We start from the raw sequence: 22,814 nt of genomic DNA, 5'->3' as shown, positions 1-22,814 counted from the left end.
GATATTAGCCGGGCATGCTGGTGCATGCTTGTAATCCCAGCTACTGGGGAGGCTGAGGCAGGAGAATCGCTTGAACCCAGGAGGTTGCAGTGAGCCAAGACTGCACCACTGTACTCCAGCCTGGGCAACAGAGTGAGACTGTCTCAAAAAAAAGCTACATTTAAAGGGGGGGAAAAAAGCAGGGGTAAGGGAGGGACAGAAAGTGATGGGCGCCCTGTCTGCTATTGTGGGCCCAGTGGTTAGGGCTATCCTCACTGGGTGGCATCTGAACAAAGATGTGAGGGAGCTAGGGAGCAAAGGACGCAGGAAGAGGAACTCATATCTCCCCAGTGCTTCCGATCCAGTACTCCCCAGCAGGAACTCACCACAACCCTACTGCAGGATCCATCTTATCAATGAGAAATTGATTTTTTTTTTTTTTTGAGACGGAGTCTTGCTCTGTCACCCAGCAGTGCAGTGATCACTGCAAGCTCCTCCTCTCGGGTTCACGCCATTCTCCTGCCTCATCCCGAGTAGCTGGGACTACAGGCACCCGCCACTTCGCCCAGCTAGTTTTTTGTATTTTTTAGTAGAGACGGGGTTTCACCGTGTTAGCCAGGATGGTCTCGATCTCCTGACCTCGTGATCCGCCCGTCTCGGCCTCCCAAAGTGAGATTACAGGCTTGAGCCACCGCGCCCGGCGAGAAATTGATTTTTAAAAGGAAGTGGGTGAGCAAATTTTCCCAAGGTCACATGATCGGAAAATGGTGGCGCCAGCAGCCTTTAAATCGCGGCTCTTGTCCGTGGCTTCTCAGCAGGTGCCCTACAATATCTGGGGAATGAACTTTCCAGTAAGAGAACGGCAAGTGCCAAGGCTCTGAGAGAAAGGAACACCTGGAGGAAGAGCACAAAAGCCAGTGTGGCTGGGACACAGCGACGGGGAGAGGGGTGTCGGGGAGTGAGTCAAGGCCCAGAGTCCACGGCGCGCTCAGGCCACGTCGAGGACCTTGGATCTCTTCACATGTGTGGGGAAGTCCCGGGAAATCATAAACAGGATCCATGTGATCCAGTTCACACTCTGGCTGTGGAATGCAGAATGAATGGCTCTGAGTCGGGAGTAGAAACCAAGACGCCGGTTAGGAAGGCATGGGGCAGTCCAGGGAGAAATGGCAGTGGCCTGGAGTAAGGGGTCAGCAGAGGAGGTGCTAAGAGGGACCAGTCAGGATTTATTGGAGTAAATCGCGGGGCTTACTGAGGGACTGGATTTGTACCGGGAGAGAGGAGGCAAGGACACTCTCATTGTTTTCTCATCTAAACCAAGATTTGAGCCTGAACAACTGGGTCAAAAATGGCATTATTTACTGTGATGGGGGAACCCGAGAGCAGTCACCAGGCAGAGAGTGAAGGGAAGAACCAGAGCTCTGGTTCAGGCGCATAATGTCCTACAGAGGGGCTGGAAACATGCGTTTGAGAAGGACCACTGTTTAACTAGCTGGCTTAGTGTCACGAGACTAGACTGCCAGTTCCCAAATGGAGAATTCAGGAGACAGAAGAGCCCCAAAAAGAGGGCTGAGATGAAACCCTTTACAGAGCACATACACCTGATGCTGTAAAATTACTCATGTGTGTACTGCGTGACTTCAGATATAATTTAAATTTTAAACAGGTTGTGGGTTTCTTTTTCTTTTTTTTTTTTTGATACAGGGTCTCACCGGGTTGCCTAGGCTGGACTTGAACTCCTGGGTTCAAGTGATCCTCCCACCTCAGCCACCAGAGTAGCTGGAAGTACAGACACATGCCACGGTACCTGGCAAAATTTTAGTTTTGTCTTCACATTCTAGATGCTTAGCTTGTAAATGTCTTGCTTATCGTGACTAATATGTCATCCAAATTAACCAGCTAATATCCCAAGGCACAATATACATTCAGAGTGAGACTCACCAAAGAGTTTTCTTCTCAACTGCTTGCTTCTGGCCATCTCTTGTCAAGGCCCATTAGATCACTGTTGTTTTTCCCTCGCAATACTGCCGACAAGAAGCATGAACCGGAAGCAGAAGGGTCACCATTTTCTTGTTCACGCGTACTTATACTACTAGAAAAGTCTTCGGTCTGTGATGTCTTTCTGGGGCTATGACTAAGCTACTTCTCCATTTTATAAGGGTTTGTTTCAATACTGGGCAGCGGCTTCAACCCAGCTCTCCCAACCTAGCTCTTCAACCCAGCTGGACAAGTCACAGAAACCCTTCAGGGCCTTTTTTGTTGTTTTTTTTGTTAGTTTATTTGTTTTGTTTTGTTTAGAGACGGAGTCTCGCTCTGTCGCCCGGAGAGATAGTAGTAGCTGATGTTCTCTAGGGCACTTAGCCCGTGCAGTACCAGGCTCCTTTCTGTGTATTTTACACTTGTGGTTGCATTAAATCTTCACAATAAGAGAAAGATACCGTTACTGTTCTCATTCCACAGAGGAGGAAACTAAGACACAGAGCTCTTCTTTGAAATCTGAAAGAGTTAGGATTTGTACATAGTCATATACTGAGTTGGGGCAAAGTTAGGGGAATAGCCCATCTGACTATTGCCCATGTAGCTATGTTTTCTTCTTTTCTTCTTCTTCTTCTTCTTTTTTTTTTTTTTGAGACACGAGTCTCACTCTGTCACCCAGGCTGAAGCACAGCACCATGATCTCAGCTCACTGCAACCTCCCCCTTCCGAGTTCAAGCAATTCTCCTGCTTCAGCCTCCCAATTAGCTGGGACTACAGGCATGGGCCACCACACCCAGCTAATTTTTGTATTTTTAGTAGAGACAGGGTTTCACCATGTTGGCCAGGCTGGTCTCAAACTCCTGACCTCAGGTGATCTGCCTGCCTTGGCCTCCCAAAGTGCTGGGATTACAGGCATGAGCCACCGCGCCCAGCCTTGGGCCTCAGTTTTCTCATCTGTAAAATGAGGCCACTGTGACCTCCTTCCAGTCCTTTTGGGAGGATTAAATACATGTAGCACAGCTCCTGGCATTAATGCACAGAAATTCTTTGTTATGCCATCATCATCATTATTATTACTATTATAAGGGCAACCTTTTATCTTATAGGTAAGTCCCTATGACCCTTCCAATTCCTCTCCAGACTTTGAGCGGTGGTTCCAAAGATACCCCCCCACCTCCACCAGCAGTGTCACCAGGGAACTTGCTAGAGATGCCCATTCTCAGCCTAACCACAGACCTACTGAATCAGAAACCAGGCGCCGGAGCCCAGAAACCTCCAGGTGCTAATGTTTGAGAGCCACCGAACAGGCAGGCAGCATTCTGGGTACCCAGCAGGTCCTCAGGACAGTGACCACCCGGCCCCAGATGACCACGTGAGCAACACCTGCCAACATCACAGGCTGCAAGTTACCAATTTGTCACAAACATCAAGCTTCCTACCTGCTTTCTGGCTGTTTCCTTTAACCCCCTCCCACCAACCATGCAGTATATCACTTGCCCAAAAAATGAAACTTCTTAGAAAAATCCTATGCCTGTACCTTTTCCATAGCAACAGAAAAAAAAAAAAAAAAAAAAAAAAACAACTCTGTCCAAGTTAACCAAGATTAGTGTCCCTATATAATTATTTTTCCAACTTTCTCTATAAAACTTAAATTGACAAAAATACTACTATCCTTCTCCCCCATTCCAAAGAATAACAATTTGAGATTTGGTTGATCTGATTTTCACCTTAAGATAACGTGCTCTGGTTGTTGGATGTACATGTTTATGTTTCTTGAATCAAACCATCCCAGATTTTGATGCTTCTGGGAGTGACTGGAACATGCCAAGTAGCAGATGCCCATGGGAGAACGGAGCCCCAGCCAATCCCACCGACCCTCCTGCAGACTCCATGGGTTTGACCTGTGTTAGAACAGGCTGTGGACCTGAAGCAGTTCCCTCACTGCAAACCCAGACCCTCTCCAGGGCGAATCTGTGGAACGCGATAGATGTCAATGATTACTCCCTCAGTGTTTTCTCATCCAAACCAGGACACTTCGAAGCGGGGAGGGAGGGCTCCGTTAATAACGATGCCAGGACAGCAGGCGGAAACCGGGAAGTGTGATCATCACGCCATCTGTCACGCGCTCTGTCAGCACGGTGATCCTCAGAGTAGTTTTCCTCCGGTGTCCAGATATCTAACTGAGAGGCTAGAATAGAGGTGCACTGACAAGCAAAAATCCAGAGTCCAACCCTTCAGTCAAAGGCGAAGTCTTATTTGGAGGGGTGCACTTGGACCCAGTCACAGCAAGCTCATGAGGGCAGGAGACCTGACTTCCTCTTTATCAGCGTTCCAGGCATCTATTGCCACCGACTGTACGGAACAGGCATCGAAGAAATCCGCTTGAAGATGGGTCAGTGGCTTATACTGTATCTCCCTGTTCTAAGTCATATACAGTTGGCCCTCTGCAGCCATGGGTTCTGCATCTGTGGATTCAACCAACGGAGGATTGAAAATACTCAGGAAAAAAAAAATGGATGGCTGTGTCTGTAACTGAAACACATACAGACTTTTTTCTTGTCAATATTCCCTAAGTAAGACGGTACAGCACCTATTTACATAGTATTTCCACTGTATTAGGTATTGTAAGTAATCTAGAGATAATTTAAAGTATACGGGAGGATGTGCATAGGTTATCCGCAAGTACTATGCCATTTTGTATCAGGGATTTGAGCATCTGTGGATTTTGGTATCCACCAGGCATCCCAAAATCAATCTCCCTTGGATACTGTAGTTTTTCACAGCTTCACTTTTGAAATCAAGGTGCATTTTATAATCCACCTGCTAATGTATTTTTCTCCTTTGTTTCCTGAGAAACATTAAATCGATAACACCTTACATGTCTTACATGTGTTGGTGTCTTAGTGTCAAAAAAACCCCAAGGTAATTGGTTATGACCCAGATTCGTAGAGATACATGTTAACGATACTCGTAGGAAAAGAGACCGTATCGTGGCCAACTCCAGGTGGCGCTCCCACTCACACAGCGGTACCGTGCCACCTAACAGGGCCTGCCAGGCTGGAAAATTCTTGGAGAGGGCCTTGATCTTGCTTTTGCCTACATCGTCCTCTCTTTTCCCCTCCCCCAAGCCAGTGATACCTTCTCAAGAATGTGGCGAGAGCCTGGAATCCTGCCAAACAGCTCTGGAGTAAGTGCCATCTGTGTTGTCAACTCGGAGAGAGTAAGTGCCGCTGATGGATCCAGGCAGAGCCCTCGGAGGGAAGCCACTGCAGAGCCTGAGAGTCTTTATTAACAGCCGACGTGAGCCAAGCACTAACTACGCGCCAAGCTGCATCACCACCAGGGGCTGGAGCTCAACTAGACATTTAGGCTCCCAGGGACTTCCATCGGCCCCTGATGGGAATGGGAGCTTGCCAGGGGACAGCAGGAGCCCAGCACCACTGAAACGCCCAAGTCCAAGATGACTGGGTCCCCATCCAGAGGTGCGGGATCTGCCCTGGATTAAAAGCTTCATGGGCTGGGCAAGGTGGCTCCCACCTGTAATCCCAATACTTTGGGAGGCTGAGGCGGGAGGATTCCTTGAGCCCAGGAGTTTGAGGCTGCAGTGAGCCATGATCACACCACTGCACTCCAGCCTGGATAACAGAGCAAAACTCTCTATTTAAAAAAAAAAAAAACAGGGCGGGGGGCAGGCATGGTGGCTCACACCTGTAGTCCCAGCACTTTGGGAGGCTGAGGCTGGCAGATCACTTGATGTCAGGAGTTTGATACCAGCCTGGCCAACATAGTGAAACCCCGTCTCTACTAAAAAAACAAAAATTAGCCAGGTGTGGTGGTACACGCCTATAGCTCCAGCTACTCAGGAGGCTGAGGCAGGAGAATCACTTGACTCCGGGAGACAGAGGCTGCAGTGAGCCGAGATCACACCATCGCACTTCAGCCTGGGTGACAGAGCGAGACGCTGTCTCAAATAAATAAATAAATAATTTTAAAAGATACTTAAAATTAAATTATGTAATTATACAAACATTGAAAAAACTGTGGTAAAGTACATATAACATTTGCCATCTTAATCATTTTAAAGTGTATGCTTCAGTGGTAATAAGTAACATTCATAACGTGCCACCACCACCAGCAGCCATCTCCAGAACCTTTCTACCTTACGAAACTGAAATAGTCTCCATTCCTCCCTCCATCCAGGCCCTGGCAGCCACCTCAGCACCCTTCGGTTGCTATAATTTTGTCTAGTGTAGGCACCTCACGGTCTAGTGGAATCATGTGGTATTTGTCTTTTTGTGACTAGCTTATTTTACTTAGCATAATGTCCTCAAGGTTCATCCACATTGGAACGTATGTCAGAAAGTCCTTCCTTTTTAAGGCTGAATAATATTCCACGCATGAACATCCCACGTTTCTTTTTTTTAGAGACGGAGTCTTGCTCTGTCGCCCAGGCTTGAGTGCGGTGGCGTGATCTCGGCTCACTGCAAGCTCCACTTCCCAGGTTGACACCATTCTTTTGCCACAGCCTTCCGAGCAGCTGGGACTACAGGCGCCCACCACCACGCCCGGCTAATTTTTTTGTATTTTTAGTGGAGATGGGGTTTCACCGTGTTAGCCAGGATGGTCTCGACCTCCTGACCTTGTGATTCGCCTGCCTCGGCCTCCCAAAGTGCTGGGATTACAGGCGTGAGCCACTGCGCCCGTTGAACAGCCCACGTTTCTTTATCCATTCACTCATCAACGGACGGACACCTGGGTCGCTTCCATCTTTTGGCTGTTGTGAATGATGCTGCTACAGAGACAGTGCACAAACGTCTCCTCAAGTCCCTGCTTTCCCTTCTTTTGTGTACACACCCATAGGTATGTATATACTTTGCTGGATCACGTGGTAATTCTATTTTTAGTTCTCTGGCGAGCTGCCATACTGTTTTCCACAATGGCTGCACCATTTTACAGTCCTGCCAACAGCGCACAAGTGTTCAGATTTCCCCACATCTTCTACAACACTTATTTTCCGTGGGGTGTTTTTGCTGTGGTGGCAGTGATTGTTGCTGTGGAAAGAGTTTGACTGCTTTATTATATTTTGCCATTAATATTTTATAAAAAGTAGTGAAAATGAGAAAATGGAATAGTTGATACGAGTGAAAAACACAGGTTTCATAAAATACTACTGCTGAGAGAAGACAGAGGTGAGTGGCCATGCCAAAGCTGTAGATCTTCGTCCTTACTCAGGTAACTCATCGGACTGTGTGCGTGTCCGGCTGACAGTGTATTGTTAAGATACAGGTTTGATATTCAATTTTCAGACATGCTTTCAGGAAGGCCATATGCACATATGAAGCAGCAGACTTCCCATAGGGTTCATGGGAAAAAAGTCCACTCCTCTCCTAAAACACCAGGATTGTTACTTTCAGCATCCACGGCCTGGTAAATCCAAGGAAGGCTAAAGATGATTAAGGAACTTAGAGAGAAAGCCTATGGCAACCCTGATGGATGAAATGAGTTCTGACCAGCAATACTGAAATCTGCCACAGGAAATGTCAAGGTCCCTCCTAAAGATCTTGCGATTCTGCTCTCCCTTGTTGCAGAAAGAGGGCCCGTCCCCCGAAAAGACACAAAGATACTGGCAAACCCTGTTTAAAAACAGCAGCCACAGTCTGTTAATTCCATCTGCCTTGTGCTTACCCATTTATCAAAAAGGATATTACAAAGGACACAGATGAAGAGTTGCACTGGGCAGGGCCTGCGAGAAGGGGCACGGAGCTTCCACGCCCTCCCCGGGTGTGCCACCTGTTCAGCTATCTGCAAGCTCTATTTTCTGTGTTTTTGAAAACAGCCATCCTCATGGGTGTGAGGTTGTATCTCCCTGCGGTAGGTAGGTATGTACTTAAGTATGTATGTATGTATATATGCATGTATGAATGAATGAGACGGGGGTCTCACTATTCTGTCCAGGCTGTAGTGCAGTGGCTGTTCACAGGTGAGATCTCACTGCTGATCAGCACAGGAGTTTTGACCTGCTCCACTTCTACCCTGTGCCAGTTCACCCCTCGTTAAGCAACATGGTAGTCCCAGAGGTCATCATATTGATGTTGAACTTAGTACAGACACCCAGCAGGCACGGTGCACTACAGCCCAGAACTCCTGGGCTTAAGCAATCCTCCTGCTTCAGCCTCCCAAGTAGCTGGGACTACAGGCTTGCACCACCATGCCTGGCTAATTTTCTTTCTCGGGGTTTCACTCTATCACTCAGGCCAGAGTGCAGCAGTGCGATCAGAGCTCACTGCAGTCTTGACCTTGCGGTCTAAAGCAATCCTCCTACCTCAGCCTTCCGAGTAGCTGGGACTACAAGCATGCACCACTGTACCCAGCTCTGTCTGTAGTTTTGATTTGCACTTCCCTAATGATCAGTGGTGTTGAGCATATTTTGACATGTTTATTAGCCATTTGTATATCTCCTTTGGAGAAATGCCTATTCAAGTCTTTTGCCCATTTAAAAATTGGGTTGTTTTTCGTTGGCCCTGTGCCATCTTTGTCTATTTCTAGCAAATGGACAGATAGTTAGCCAAGGTCAAATTCTCATGCAGATAAGCAGTTATTATGTCAATGCAACAGAATACTATTCAGCAATAAACAGGAATGAACCAGGGATAAAAAGGACAATCTGATGAGTCTCAAAGTCAGTACAGAGTAAAAGGCCGATCACACACTCTATGGTTGTATTTACATGGTATCCTGGAAAATGTAAATCTATAGGTATAGATAAAAAACAGATCAATGCTGGCTGGGCATGGTGGCTCACATCTGTAATCCCAGCACTTTGGGAGGCTGAGGCGGGCAGATCACTTGAGGCCATGCATTAGAGACCAGCCTGGCCAACATGGGGAAACCCGTCTCTACTAAAAATACAAAAATTAGCAGGACGTGGTGGTGGATGCCTATAATTCCAGCCCCTCAGGAGGCTGAAGCAGGAGAATCGCTTGAGCCCAGGAGGCAGAGGTTGCAGTGAGCCGAGGTGGCACCACTGCACTCCAGTCTGGGGGACAGAGCGAGACTGTGTCTCAAGAAAAAAAAGAAAGCAAGCAGGCAGATCCACGCTGCCAGGGTGGGAGAAGGGTATGACTGCAAAGGGGCGGCAAGAAGGCTTTTCTCCCCAGGGCGATGGAATTGGCCTGTATTCTGAATGTGGTAGTGGTTACGCAAATCTACACGTGTTAAAACGCACAAAACTTTATACCCCACTAGCCTGGCAAACATAGGGAGACCCTGTCTCTACAAAAATAAATTTTTAAAATGAAAAGGGTGTGGTGGTATACACCTGTAGTCCCAGCTACTCAAGAGGCTGAAGTGGAAGATTCCTTGAGCTCAGGAGGTTGAGGCTTCAGTGAGCCATGATTGCACCACCGCGCTCTAGCCTGGGTGACACTGTGACCCCACCACAAATGAAAAACAACAAATACAACTGTATATCCCCACAACATCAATTTTACTATACATCAATTTTTTTAAAACCTCACTCATAAGGGAGAGGTTCCCCCTTTTATCTGTGCAGGCATTACACCCAGCAGCTTACAAGCCCCATTTCACAGAATCCTTACCAAATTCCGGGAAGGCATAATTACTGTCACTCGGACTCAGATCTGACTGAAGTAAGTCCTGATTGTTTCAGATAACAAAAATTCTATTTGATCTTTCCAAGACCCTGGGTATTTGCAAATTCTCATTTGTCATATAGTGGGAATTTACAGCTTGGCAGAAACATGTCCACACATAATGAATCTTTCTCCCTGGGGACAAGGTCCACAGAGCTTCCATCAGACTCTCGGGAGACCTATGATCTTAAAAAGCTCAGGAACCTCTGTTCCAGTTCAAGGCCCTCAAATTATAGAGTGGGGTTCAGAGGCCCAGGAGGGAATCCTGGCTTGCCCCAGAGGACACGGTGTGTCTGTGGCAGTGCCAAGCTGGTTCCCTCTTCATCGCCCAAAGATGTCACAGGTCCAAACATTTCTGGCGATTGTGACTCACCTGCTCCCCATGACTTTAGCCTACAGAATTTCCTCAGCAGTACATGCATTTCTCCTGCCAAGCTGAGGCCAGGGAACTCGGCACCCCTGTAGCAAGGGCAGTCCCTAGCCCGAGTCTCAGTAATCCAGGTCCCTAGCCCAATTCTTACTTGTCAAATATAAAAGCTTCATTCTATAACCTTGCATACTTAGGGTAATTAATAGAGAAAGCTCCTCGTGAACAGAAAAAAACAAGGACAGATCATGCAGAAAAGCATGCTTTTGATCTGTGCCTTTGGTTTTCTGATGAGCTCAGAGAATTAATATTTGGAAGGCACTCTTGACAAGCTGAGGCAGAAGCACAAATTAGTGTGGTTATGCTAATTGAGAGGTTCTGTAGCTCCAGGACGAAATGATTACAGAAAGTGAAAAGGGTTGACTGGGCTTTGGTCTCTCTGCAAATAGCACTGTGCTTCATGCTAGCTGCATGGACAAATTTGCAAGGAGACTACACACATTTACTTTCACGTACCCGAAATTCCCCGTGGAGCAGGGGTTAAGGAAGACTCAGAACACCACAACAGCATTTCCGAATTTATCTTTACTGTGAAAATTAATCAAGAAAGAAAAACAAAGGGTATGAAATCCCCCTTCTTGCAGTGCTCAATGCAATTTGTATGTTACTTGGTACACGAGGACCTTGAATGTCTTGTGGTTTTTAACTGTCACAAACGCAACACTCTGTGATCATTTCACCTCCAGAGCTGAACGAAGACAATTTAATTAATCCCCGAGAGTCACTCCGCAAGGAGAAACTGGGGAGGTGTCTCTTGAGACAGGGCAAAAAATATACCTGTTGGTGTATCAGCCCCGCTGTGGCTCTGACATATACCACAGCCTGCAAGCACAGGCCCATTCCTTCCAGAGAGACTCAAATGAAAATCAGGGCCTCATGCTCTGCCTGCATGCACTGGGACACGTGTAGCTGAAATGAACTGCCCTCTACTCGTCCTATGAGTGATCACTTCAAGTGATCACTTCAAAAGTTTATTACTTAATTGGAGAAACCTCCTCCCTGGACTTCAGCTTTCTTAGAGAGAGAAAGAGAAAGAACAAACCAGCCTAAAAGGAAATACCTCAACAGCCAGGGACCTCCCCTTCTCTGTGAGTACTGAGGTTTGAATTTTAGTTACCAGATTACCATTGTTAAAGAAATGATCACTTTAGAGGAGAAGGCCACCTGACGTAAGAACAAACGCTAAGGTTTATCGAGCACTTCTCATGTGTCCAGACTCTGATTAAATGCTTTACGCACATCATCTCATTTCATTCTCCCTCCATGCCATAAGGCAGGTACTGTTAGGATTTTCTCCATTTTACAGATAAGTAACTGAGGCTTTGACAAGACAGAGTGACATGCCCAAGATCCCACAACAATGACACAGGAGGGCTGGTATCTAAAGCCATAGCTGGAGGACCTGAAGCACATGCTCTCAAGTCACTGCTCTGCACCGGCTCATCGCACAGATGGAGAGACAGGGTTGGGGAAGGGCACTGATCCGGTACCTCGGTGCAGACCCAGGGGCCATGAGGCAGGTCTCCCAACTCTCAGCTCAGGCTCATGCTGCCTGTAACATGGTTGAGGGTGTGAGAGTTAACATCAAAAGTCTCCTGTGCACAACACAGGTGGTGGCTGATTGTCAGTTCCCCAAGGGCACTGACGCCTCAGCCTTCTCAGTACCCTCTCCTCCCTGGCAGGCTGCTCAACACTCAGTGACAGCCAGCGTTGGGTGGGCGGATGGACGGAACTACTTTAACTCATAAGGGCCACTTCCCACTGTTGTGCCATCTGTGAGAGGTTTCTCCAAAGCAGATTCTCATGCAATATTTTCAGCAAATGTACTTTTTAAGCCACTTCAATAATGGAGAAACCAGGGGCTTCTTCATAAATCTGTAGGCAGATGTGGTGCCACCTTAACAGTCCTACAGAGAGCTGGAAAGTCCCAGGGGGAACCCCAGAGTACATTCTAACCCAAGGCAGTGGTGGTGCTGTCAAGTCAGTCCTAGACCCCAGGAAGGGGAGAGAACTGAAACTCCAGTTCTCAGCAATACACAACCCAACCCTGGCAAGTCACTTCCCTCTTGCTGCCTCCCTTTCCTCAACTGTCAAATTGGCACAATACCTGCCATTGCTGACTCTTTATAAGGACAGAATTAATTAAATCACACACATATCTGAAGGTAAAGCTCCTAGGATCATTCCTGGAACACAGGAAATAATAAATGTGAGCTGCCATCGTCCTCATCCGGGAAAAATTCTTGTGCAACTCCAATACCTTACGATAAGAAACAAATTGGCCGGGCGCGGTGGCTCACGCTTGTAATCCCAGCACTTTGGGAGGCCGAGGTGGGCGGATCATGAGGTCAGGAGATCGAGCCCATCCTGGCTAACACGGTGAAACCCGGTCTCTACTAAAAACACAAAAAAATTAGCCAGGCGTGGTGACAGGTGCCTATAGTCCCAGCTACTCAGGAGGCTGAGGCAGGAGAATGGCATGAACCCGGGAGGCGGAGCTTGCAGTGAGCCAAGATTGCGCCACTGCACTCCAGCCTGGGTGACAGAGCAAGACTCCATTTCAAAAAAAAAAAAAAAAAAACAAACAAACAAACTAACTAACAAAATTAACAAAGCCCAAAACAACAAAGAAACTAATCTGTACAAAATGTTTCAAAACCTATTTTGATGATTAGTTAAGTGCTGTCCAACATTTACTACCATTAAAAACCATCAACAAAACAACCCTCAGTAAGTCCACATACTGCAGTCGAGACTCACAAAGAACCAGCCTTAGGGCCGGGCGCGGTGGCTCATGCCTGTAATCCCAGCACTTTGGGAGGCTGAGGTAGGCGGATCATGAGGTCAGTGGTTCGAGACCAGCCTGGCCAGAGAGACCAGCCTGACCAACATGGTGAAACCTCATCTCTATTAAAAATACAAAAATTAGCCGGGCATGGTGGCGGGTGCCTCAAATCCCAGCTACTTGGGAGGCTGAGGCAGGAGAATTGCTTGAACCTGGGAGGGGGAGGTTGCAGTGAGCCGAGATCACCCCATTGCCCTCCAGCCTGGGTGACAGCAGAGAGAGACTCCATCTCAAAAAAAAAAAAAAAAGAAGAAGAAGAAGAACCAGCATTAGAAAGGGCTCTGGGGTGGGTTTATCTACCCTACCAAATTACAACAAAGGCAGCTGAGGCTCAGAGAGATGAAGCAATTTGCCCACCGTCACCCAGCCAGAAGCAAGGCTTCCGCGGTCCCCTGTGAGCCGCAGCAGGACAGCCAGGAGGAGAGCTGTCTTTCAAAGGAACCCTCAGGATGACGGGGTATCCTGTTAGCGCAGCAGCTGCCTCTGTGGCAGAGGGGTCCCTGGAAACGCGAAGGCTCATTTTCACCCACGTCAATGAAAATACAGATGCATGGGGAATAGTCTGATGGGCTTTAGTCCTAACTTTGCCCCAACTCAGTATATGACTATGTGTAAATTTTAACTCTTTCAGATCTCAAAGACTAAGCTCCGTGTCTTAGTTTCCTCCTCTGCAGAATGAGAACAGTTAACAGTACCTTTCTCCTATTGAAAGGATTAAATGCAACCACAAGTGTAAAACACACAGAAGCGAGCCTGGCACAGCACGTGGTAAGTGCCTAATGAACATCAGCTACTACTATTATTTGTATTTATTATTGAAAGGAGGGGTTGAGAGTAGCCAATTCCATGACTCACGAACAATCATCCATCTATTTATTCAGAACCATCACTTGAAGGAGGATGGGAGCACATGATAACCAGCAAATAAACACAACCACTGTTTCCAACCAGGGGTTTTGTTTGTTTGCTCATTTGGGGTCAGCTAAGTGGCTATTTAACACAGTCACATTCCACTGGCTGTCAGCTGTCCTCTCTTCTCATTCCGTGTCCTTCCTTCTCTCAATTACTGCCAGCGTCACACTCCTGCTCCGTTTTTAACAATACAGTGTGTGGCTGGGAATCGCATCTGCCAGGTCCACACCAATGGCACAAATTTTAAAAAGCTATAGAGCAAATGCCTGAAATCCGGCCCTCTGAACCCAGCCCTGGGCAAACCCACACAGCATCCTGTGCTCAGTGCTCCATTTCTATGCTTTAAAAGCACTGCAGAATTGCCTGATCACAAAACTTAATATGCAGTAAAGTCACTATGTCGTTCCGGCAAGCCAGTGAAAAGCAAAGAGAAAGCCTGCTGCTAAGGGACTGATGGGGACAGAGGTCTAAGCTGTGACAGGAGTCATGGTGTTCCAGGAAGCAGCAGTCCAGACGGCAGGGTGGGTGGGACGTGGGTTCAGAGAACTGCCACCTGTCTTTCAAACTATGAATGGAAGAAGAAAGTGGGACAAAGAGGAATTGTGACCAGCAGACAGCAGAGTTCTAATACACTCAGGTGAGCCTCTCCCCTGTACCTCACGGAAGAAGGGGAAGTAGCAAGAAAGACTGCCCATGCCCCTTGACAAAGAAGGAAGGCGGAGCCAGAGGCACACCAACAGCCTGCACCCCAGCCCTAGACAGCACACACCACACAGTTATCCTGGCAAAAGACAGTAATGCTGCAGAAAGCTAGTCCTAAATCACGTTGAAAGGCCAACTGAAAAAAAAATAAATAAATAACAAGTAGGGACAGGGATTCCTGGGACGGTGCTCACTATGGGTGTCAGGCTGAGCAGAGCTGGCACAGGCCTTGGTTTGTAAATACAGGGCAGAATGAGCATTGCCTACAAGTGCTTTGCTCCTGAGTATCCCAAAGAACCAGGCAGTCACTACAAGTGGAAGCTCAAAGAACATGCACTGACTGACAGATGCAGCGTCAGAGCCGACTGGCGGCTCAGCCTTCACGGTGTCCTGGCATTCTCCCAACAGTGTTCTGGGAATTTGATCCTAACTTCATCATTAATGTTCAGAGGACTACAGGAAAACACTGACCAAGGTGTATGGTTAACACAGAACCCCCAACTAATTGCACACCACTCATCAGATATTGGTCCTATTAATGTACCAAGAAACATCCTTATTGGCTATTTAAAACCAGAATAAGCTACATCTAAAGATAATTTGAGACTTGGAACCAGAAACTGAAATTCATTCTATGATAATATTAACGAAATCCACTCATTCTTTTAGTAACTATTTATTGAGCACCCATTGCGTTCGAGGCCCCGTGATGGCACCACAGCGGTAGACAGGCACACTCCCTCACGCAGCTAATGATCTCTTTAACGTTTCACTTGTTGATTTTTAACTTGCAGAAAGGAAACTGGGGCTTTGATTTTGAATGAGTTAAACATCATTCTACTCAAGCACTGATCTGGGGCATTTCCATGGAATTTAGTACCTGTTAGAGGAAGAGAAGGCACAAAGAGCCCAGAGGAAGTTGATTTTGGTAGGGGAGGCTGTGAGAACATGCAGGAAGTGGGTTTTCACATTGTGTTTAGGGCGGAGGGTCCAAGGAGGAGCCTCGGCCACGGCTAAGCAGGAAGGACGGCATTCAAAGAGGCTTCCCCATTAGTGGTTACCTAATGGTCTTCTTATGTATAAAAAAGGGCCTGCAGTCACGCATGCGGGGCTTAAAACCTAGATGATGGGTTGATGGGTGCAGCAAACCACCATGGCACATGTATACCTCTGTAACAAACCTGCACGTTCAGCACATGTATTCCAGAACTCAAAATTTAAAAAAAAAAAAAAAAGTCGGGGGGGGGGGGGGCAGGCTGCAGCTTAAAAACACAAACAGAGGAGCATTCCTTTTGAGTCCCACTCCTTCCTGGCACTGATGAGGAAAATAAGCCCCAGGAAAGGGTACGAATCACCCAAGGACACAACTCAGACGTTCTCAAACAGATGACCAGAAACTAAGATGACTGGCCTGCTGGATGACAGATCCCTTAATAATTCACTAACGGTGGGTTTTATTTATTTACTCATAAAACAGCCCTTGGGGCAAGACGGGTGACGGCTCAGAGGAACACCTGTCCCGGTGGCGAGGCGGCCGCGGGGTGGGGCAGGCGGCGGGTTGTCAGGCCTGTCCTCTTTCCAGAGCGTGATCTTATCCTGGCCACAGGGAACACGCTCAGCTGGCCTGAGGTAAGACCCAGCCTGGCACTCAAGGCAATCTCCGATCCCGGCTACTTTGGGAGATATTTTTCTGCAAGCTCACACATGACTCATCTCTACAGACCTCCTACAAGGTCTCTTGGCTACAAGGAATCCCATTCAAACCGCCTCTGCCAACAGCTGCTCTAGAGACCAGGAAACATTTGGGGTTGCTGTGGTTGATTTTTTCTAAAAACACATTTAGCTGGTGTTAGTGTTATTTCTTATCTCTCTACAGCATTGTTAATGTGACTAGTATCATGAGTATCAGACGCAGCCTAAAGACTGTAGTGGCCCTCCCTTAATTTCACCGGTAGATCTTTTTTTTCAAACATCAGAAAAGAGATTGAGAAGCCTGAAGAAGAATTAAGACAGAAAGCTACTGTCTCCCCAGCAACCAGGGAGGCGCTAACAAGTGCTCTGCAAAGGCAAGAAAGGGGGCTGGTTCCCTAGTCCACTTCTCTAGGGCATGACCTTGGGCAAGAAACCAAACTTCCCTGGGCCTTAGCTGCCCTCAGGAGTAAAAGAGGGGTACTCAGCCCTGCTCTCACCCCCTGGGCTGTTGTGAGGATGAAATAAAATGAGGTAGTCTATAAGTGCATTCTGAAAACCATAGGAAATGGCAGAAATGTTCAAGATCGTTCTGGTTCTACCCCTGGACTGTGGCCTCCAGGGACAGGTTCCTGCTGGTTCCCTGCCACGAGGCATCACTTGGTGTTTGCCAACGAGGAGGCACTCCGTAAGTGTTAAAAAGGTGAGCGAAAGAAAGCGGAGTAGGTGCCATCAAAATGTCGCATTGCTTGACTGAGTACACTTTGACCACAAAAATTCCTAACTATGGGGGAAAAAGGAAGTACAAATTTGAAGAGTTTAAAATTGATCGAAATACAGTGACTGCCAATCTAAGAGGACCTCTTTCTCAGGCCACAAAAATGTGCAGCCCCACATGATAGGACTTGTATTCTTAGTATCCGCTCCGAGAAAATACATCATGACAAAAAAGTGACCACGAATGCAGTCATTGTAAATTTCTTTTTGATTCACAATAAAAGCATCTTCACACATTTGAAACCATAGCACATTGAGCATGAGACACCGTATTTATTCTGTCCTCAGGCAGCGTGCTGGGCAAGCCTGCGGCCACTTTACCAGGCCCAGTGAACTGCTCCAAGGTGACGGGAGCTACAGTGCTGGCAGGAGGGTCCAGTAAATGATGAAACTCCCAGCCAGCCTGTGGTTCACTGGGAGCACAGAGAGGAAGGAAAGTGACTATAAAAATATATATACCAAATTGCTTAACTTATGGCCAGCTCAGGTAGAAGGTATGGCCCAGGAGGCCGGGATCTTTGCTGTGTTCCAAGAACTAGAACAACTCCAGGCCCTTAGGAGGTTGCTCTGTGAGGTAGGTGACAAGTGAAGCTACTGAAGGAAGGAAGAAAGGAATGAGTGACTGAAACTGACGCATGCAGTCCAGGGACCTTCTTCCCTCCAGCTAAGGAGGCCTCGGTCTGCTCCCACCCCAGGAGACTGGTCCTCTACCCCACAGCCTGTGCTCAGCTAATTGGACCCATCCTCTACCTCTCACCTTAAGTCCCATTTTGTCACAGGAACACAGGAGTTTCCTGACTATCCCTCCCCACTACAAGTCTGATCCCTTGCCACCTTCCTGCCCACCCTGTGACACACAGAGGATGCCTGTATTCAGGGCAGGCAGCGCAACATCTGCTGAGTTCACCACTGAGTCCCCAGAGCCTTGTACGGAGCCTGATGGGGCCGGTGCTCGATCCCTGATGAATGAAGGATGGAGTAATGAGTCAATGAAGGGATGGGGCAAAGGTTTCAAAGTCCAGATAAAAACAAACAAACGTGAATCATTTCTCCGGGGAGGGGATGCAAACGCAAATGTCAAAAGTCCAAGTGGGCCGTCGGAGGTGTGGCTGGCTGTGGGAGTGGTGAGGGGCTCCGTGGGAGTGGCCGCCACCTGACACCCACCCACAGCTGCCTTGTAGTCAGGAATAAGGTCTCAGGGTTACCAGAGATTCTCATTTCTCAAGGGAATCAGGAACCTGGCTTTTGAGATTGTTGAGTGACTTCCTGATTTTTCAATACTGACCATCGATTCTTCTGCTTTTTCCTCAAGAACACACACAGATCCAACCCAGCATACCTGTGGACTGAATCCAGCTCGTGGCTGCCAGTCTGCGCTCAAGCTCCAGAAACGTGAGGGTATCAACTCTCCTCGCTCAGTGTCTCTATTGGAAGACACGTGAGCAAACAGAACCACAGTAACTGCTTGCACAACCAGAACCATGTTCATTTGTTCTCCAAAGCAGCCTCTACACAGTTGCATACATCTCCCATCAGTCTTCCAGAATGAGTCCCTCTGAGCTCCTAGGGAAGAGCCTCTTCTCCGCTGCAGACCTGCCCACAAGCTCACCCTGGGAGCGCCCTAATCTGTCCATCTCTCTTCTACTCCCCACCTTCTCGTCATCTCTGGAAGCACTGTGGAGTTTAGAAAAGCCTCCCCTGGGCCGGGCGCGGTGGCTCAAGCCTGTAATCCCAGCACTTTGGGAGGCCGAGACGGGCGGATCACGAGGTCAGGAGATCGAGACCATCCTGGCTAACATGGTGAAACCCCGTCTCTACTAAAAAAAATACAAAAAACTAGCCGGGCGAGGTGGCGGGCGCCTGTAGTCCCAGCTACTCGGGAGGCTGAGGCAGGAGAATGGCGTGAACCCAGGAGGCGGAGCTTGCAGAGAGCTGAGATCCGGCCACTGCACTCCAGCCTGGGCGACAGAGCGAGACTCCGTCTCAAAAAAAAAAAAAAAAAAAAAAAAAAAAAAAACAAGAAAAGCCTCCCCTGCACCCTAGCTTCTTCCTGGCCCTCCAAATTCAACCCTTCTCCACTAGGCCTCACTTGACAGGCTCCCACCAGCCCAGCAAGTTGTCCCTGTGCCACCCTCTGGCCCAGACTGTCTTGATTCTCCATGGCACTTGGGACCCACAGACATGAGGCCTACGACCTGGTGTGTCTTCTGAGGATATACATAGGTATGGATGAACCCCTCAAGGCCCTGCCCCAGCCAGGAACTGCTGCATGAGGAAGAAAATGTTCCAAAGAGCAGCAATGACTCAAAAGATCTCCCCCAGGGGGTTAAGAGTCGTCCTGCACAGCACAGAGGTATCAGGCAAGGCAAGGGGGCGGGATGAGGAACAGGCTAGAGCTGCACACTATATGGGATGTGAGAGAGTTTCCTGTTCACCCAAAAAACCTTGGATGCCTTAAGCACTGAGAACTAAAAACACTGGTCCTTCTACTTTCAGGGAGAAGAGATTATGAACATATTTAAGCAACATTTCTGTTGCTTTGAGATAACAGAAAACAGCAAAACTCCAGTCACAATTGTTTGCCAGGTGTCAGGCTCTGCTGCCACTTCACCTAAGGGCCTCCCCTCTGAATCAAATACTCCTCTGGAGATTGACTAGTGGGGAGTCCATTAAAAAATCTCCAACAGAAACCTAACAAAATCTCATTGAAATGCAAAGGGCAGTTCACTGAGAATGACCAGCAGAGGCCACCAGGAAAGGTCATCCTCATTCCAGGAGCACCCCAGTCTTCCTTGGCAGTTGTTGTAATCTTTTGCTACGACTCCTATGAACCACAGCAAAAGACCTTCTGCAAGGAGGCTGGACCTCCAGCCAGCTCCACGTCTGTGATCCCCAATCTGCAGGCGATCTGTGATCCCCAATCTGCAGGCGAGGTCCTGACCCTGGTCTTGCCAATCTCAGAACTGTCTTACTTTTTCTGCTTCTCACAAAAGGCAGAGCTTGCAGTGAGCCGAGATCGTCTTCCCAGCCTCCCCGTCTCAAAAAAAAAAAAAAAAAAAAAAAAAAAAAACGCATCTTCCTCCCGCACCTTCCGCAGCTCCTAGTCACTCCTTCCCCCCTCTCCTCTTTCTCCCTGTCTCCACCAGGTATATCTCAGCCCTCTCTTCAGAGTCTAGCACAAACACTGTCCCCTCCAAAGTCTTCCTCATTCCCACACTGATGAAGGCCCTCTCTCACCGTGCCCGCAGCAGCACGGTCACTCGGTCTGGCAGCCTGGGTAGCTTAGGAACTGTGCTAGGTCAGACAAGCTTCTGTGGGAACAGGCACTTGCATCTACAACTCCCTAGCAGAAGGCGGTGCCCAGAAAAGGCCCAAGGACGACCTATGCTGAAATGAACTGGCCTCAGGTCTTTCTCCCAATAGCAGAGAACTTGAAGAGTCATTTCATTCCCAGTGGTTTGGGCTGTGGAAAGCATCTCATGGGATGACAGGTAATTTTTTCCTTTAAATTTTTCCATTCCTTTAGCAATGAGGTCTCACTATTTTGCCCAGGCTTGTTTCAAACTCCTGGGCTCCAGCGATCCTCCTGCCTTGGCCTCCCAAAATGCAGGGACTACAGGCTTGAGCCACTGTACCTGGGTGACAGATGATTTTCAATGTGGTTCATTTTACTTTTCTGTGATTTCCAAGTTTTGACAATGAACACAGAATATTCTTATAATCAAAGAACCCAGTGAATGTTCTTTCTAAAATAAAGAATCCACGTTTCCCAGCAGTACCATTCTGACAGACACTATACGAGAAGTTCCTGAGAAATGCTGCACAGATGAACCCAAGTTATTTCTGGAGAAGCAGGTGTACAGGATGGCGACTCATGGTCACTGGGCAAGGCTGTGGGGGCTCAAATTCAGTGAGAAAAATACTCAAGAAATGGCACCTGAATCCAAGCGCCCTGTCCCTCATAAAAGCACCCCAACTTCTGGTCAGAGGGCCGAGAATGAATACCCTAGGCGCCTGCTGCCCTCTTGCTGGCTGGACAGCCGGAACTCACTGAACCTCTCTGAGCCTGTAAAACTGGGACCATATTCTTTCTCACAGACTAGCTTCAAAAATTAAAGAAGCAATGCCTTTTAGGTGCTAAGAGTTAGATATATAGTAAACCCTCAAGAAAGCCTACAAAAATGTCCTTCTGTGCTTCAACCACAGCCTGCAAAAGTCATATTGCCTTGTGGGTCCGCTGCAGGGGTTCACCCCACAAGAGTATCCCAGATTCAACCCAGGAAACACAAGCAACTTCCAAAATCAAAGCCACAGACCTCCTTTGCAGCTCCCTAAAAATCTGCTTTCCCTAATTCAGACGCCAAGCTAACCTGGTACTTGGCTTATGACCACAGGACACGCTCCCAGTACAGGAGCCCAGGAACACCCGCCCACTTCACCTTAGACCCATGGATTCGCATTTGCCCTGCAAGGTGCCGCAGGCTAATGAAGCCTGGGGCCCCATATGCGCGACAGTCATTGACTCTTTCGAGACTCTATTTCCAGGACAGGCAAACCCAGGGACTGGAAAGGTAACTCCCCTAGATTTCTAGGAACACACAAAGAGAGGAGGTCTGCATGAAGATTTATCATCTACATCAACCCACCGGCCCCCCACCTGCCCTCCTTGCAGGGCTGGGCTTGATCGGGGTGGGGAGGGGAAACTTGACTGTATCCTCAAAATGCCTCCACTCATCCAGCCTGCTTCCTTTGAAGCAACCGAAGTGGACGCGTCTGGTTAAATTTAAACTCAAGGCTCGTTAGAAATGACACATTTTACAGCTCAGCTCAGTTCACCTTCCGAGCGCCGAGCCCAGGCCGGGCACGGAGAGTTGCAGCCGCAGCAACACGCGGCCCGGGCTGTTCTTCCCCTGCCTGGGGCTCGAGCCATTTTCGGAAGTTCCCGGGGACCGCGGAGCGGCTCGCGCGCCCGGCCCCGGGTTGCAGGGGCCACGCCCGGCCCGGCCCCCGGCGTCCCCGCAACGGCCGCTTCCCCCCGCGCCCGGCAGGGAATGGGCCTGGAGGAGAGTCTGCCAGGCGTCCTGACGAGGCCTCGGTGGCTTCACCCCGCCCCGGCGCACGCAGGGCCGCGCATCCCGGGGGACCCGCGCTCGGCCCGGGTAGCGGCGGAACCGCCGGGCCGGGCCCGGCCGGAGGGAGCCGCCCCGCGCCCGCGCCTCACCTGCTTTCTCGATCTTGCCGGACATTTCCGGGCTGCGCCGGAGGCCGAGGCCGCCGCTCATCGGGCCCGGGCCGGGCCGCCGCGGGGCGACAGGGGCGGCGCGCCCGCCGCTTGCCTCGGCCCTGGCTCGCCACGCCTCAGACCCGCGCCGGCATGGCGGGCTCCGCGCGGCCGCGGCCCTCCGCTCGGCGACCGCGCTCCAGCCCGCCCGGGCCCAGCCGCTCCCGCCGCGCCCGCCGCCGCTCCGCCTCTCGCGCGCCCGCCGCTGCTCCCCCGGCCCGCGAGCCGGCCGCAGCGCAGCGCCGCCGCCCGCCCGCCTGCCGGGCCTCGGCCGCGGCCACGGCCACAGCGCCACCTGCCGGGCGCCCGCCGCACTGCCACAGCGCCCCCTGTGGGCCCGGAGCCGCCCGAGCCTCCTGCTGCGACGCGCGAGACGCAGCGCCCCCTGCCGAGCCGGAGTCCCCACGCCGGGGCCTGAGGCCTGGGGCCTGGGGCCGACCCCACCTGGGACTCCGCATTCCTCTGCTGTGGGACTAGAGTCACCAGGTCCAGACCTGGGACTGACAGCTCCAACCCAGGGTCCTCGGTTGCCCAGAGCCTGGCCTGCCCCCTCACCAGAGACACAGAGACCTC

General features: G+C 49.4%; 1 protein-coding gene across 6 annotated transcripts in view; it reads right to left on the bottom strand.

Moving 5' to 3' along the window:
- RAPGEF1 (Rap guanine nucleotide exchange factor 1) overlaps positions 1 to 22,350 on the bottom strand; it is a 159,884-nt gene extending 137,534 nt beyond the window's left edge. For 3 of the 6 annotated variants that reach the window (XM_050759733.1, XM_050759743.1, XM_050759744.1), the window contains exon 1: positions 22,182 to 22,259. In XM_050759733.1, the coding sequence (XP_050615690.1) occupies positions 22,182 to 22,242 (61 nt within the window). In that variant the 5' untranslated portion in view covers positions 22,243 to 22,259. Of the gene's footprint in view, positions 1 to 1,920; positions 13,409 to 22,181 lie in introns of those variants that run through there. The other 3 variants (XM_050759739.1, XM_050759731.1, XM_050759734.1) reach the window with 3 other exon arrangements.
- Between the last annotated feature and the right edge of the window lie 464 nt (positions 22,351 to 22,814).

The sequence above is a fragment of the Macaca thibetana genome, chromosome 15 (genome assembly GCF_024542745.1).
Source record: "Macaca thibetana thibetana isolate TM-01 chromosome 15, ASM2454274v1, whole genome shotgun sequence".
Classification (NCBI taxonomy): Eukaryota; Metazoa; Chordata; class Mammalia; order Primates; family Cercopithecidae; genus Macaca; species Macaca thibetana.
Note: the sequence above shows the minus strand (reverse complement) of the source record. Positions and strands in the feature narration are given on the sequence as shown.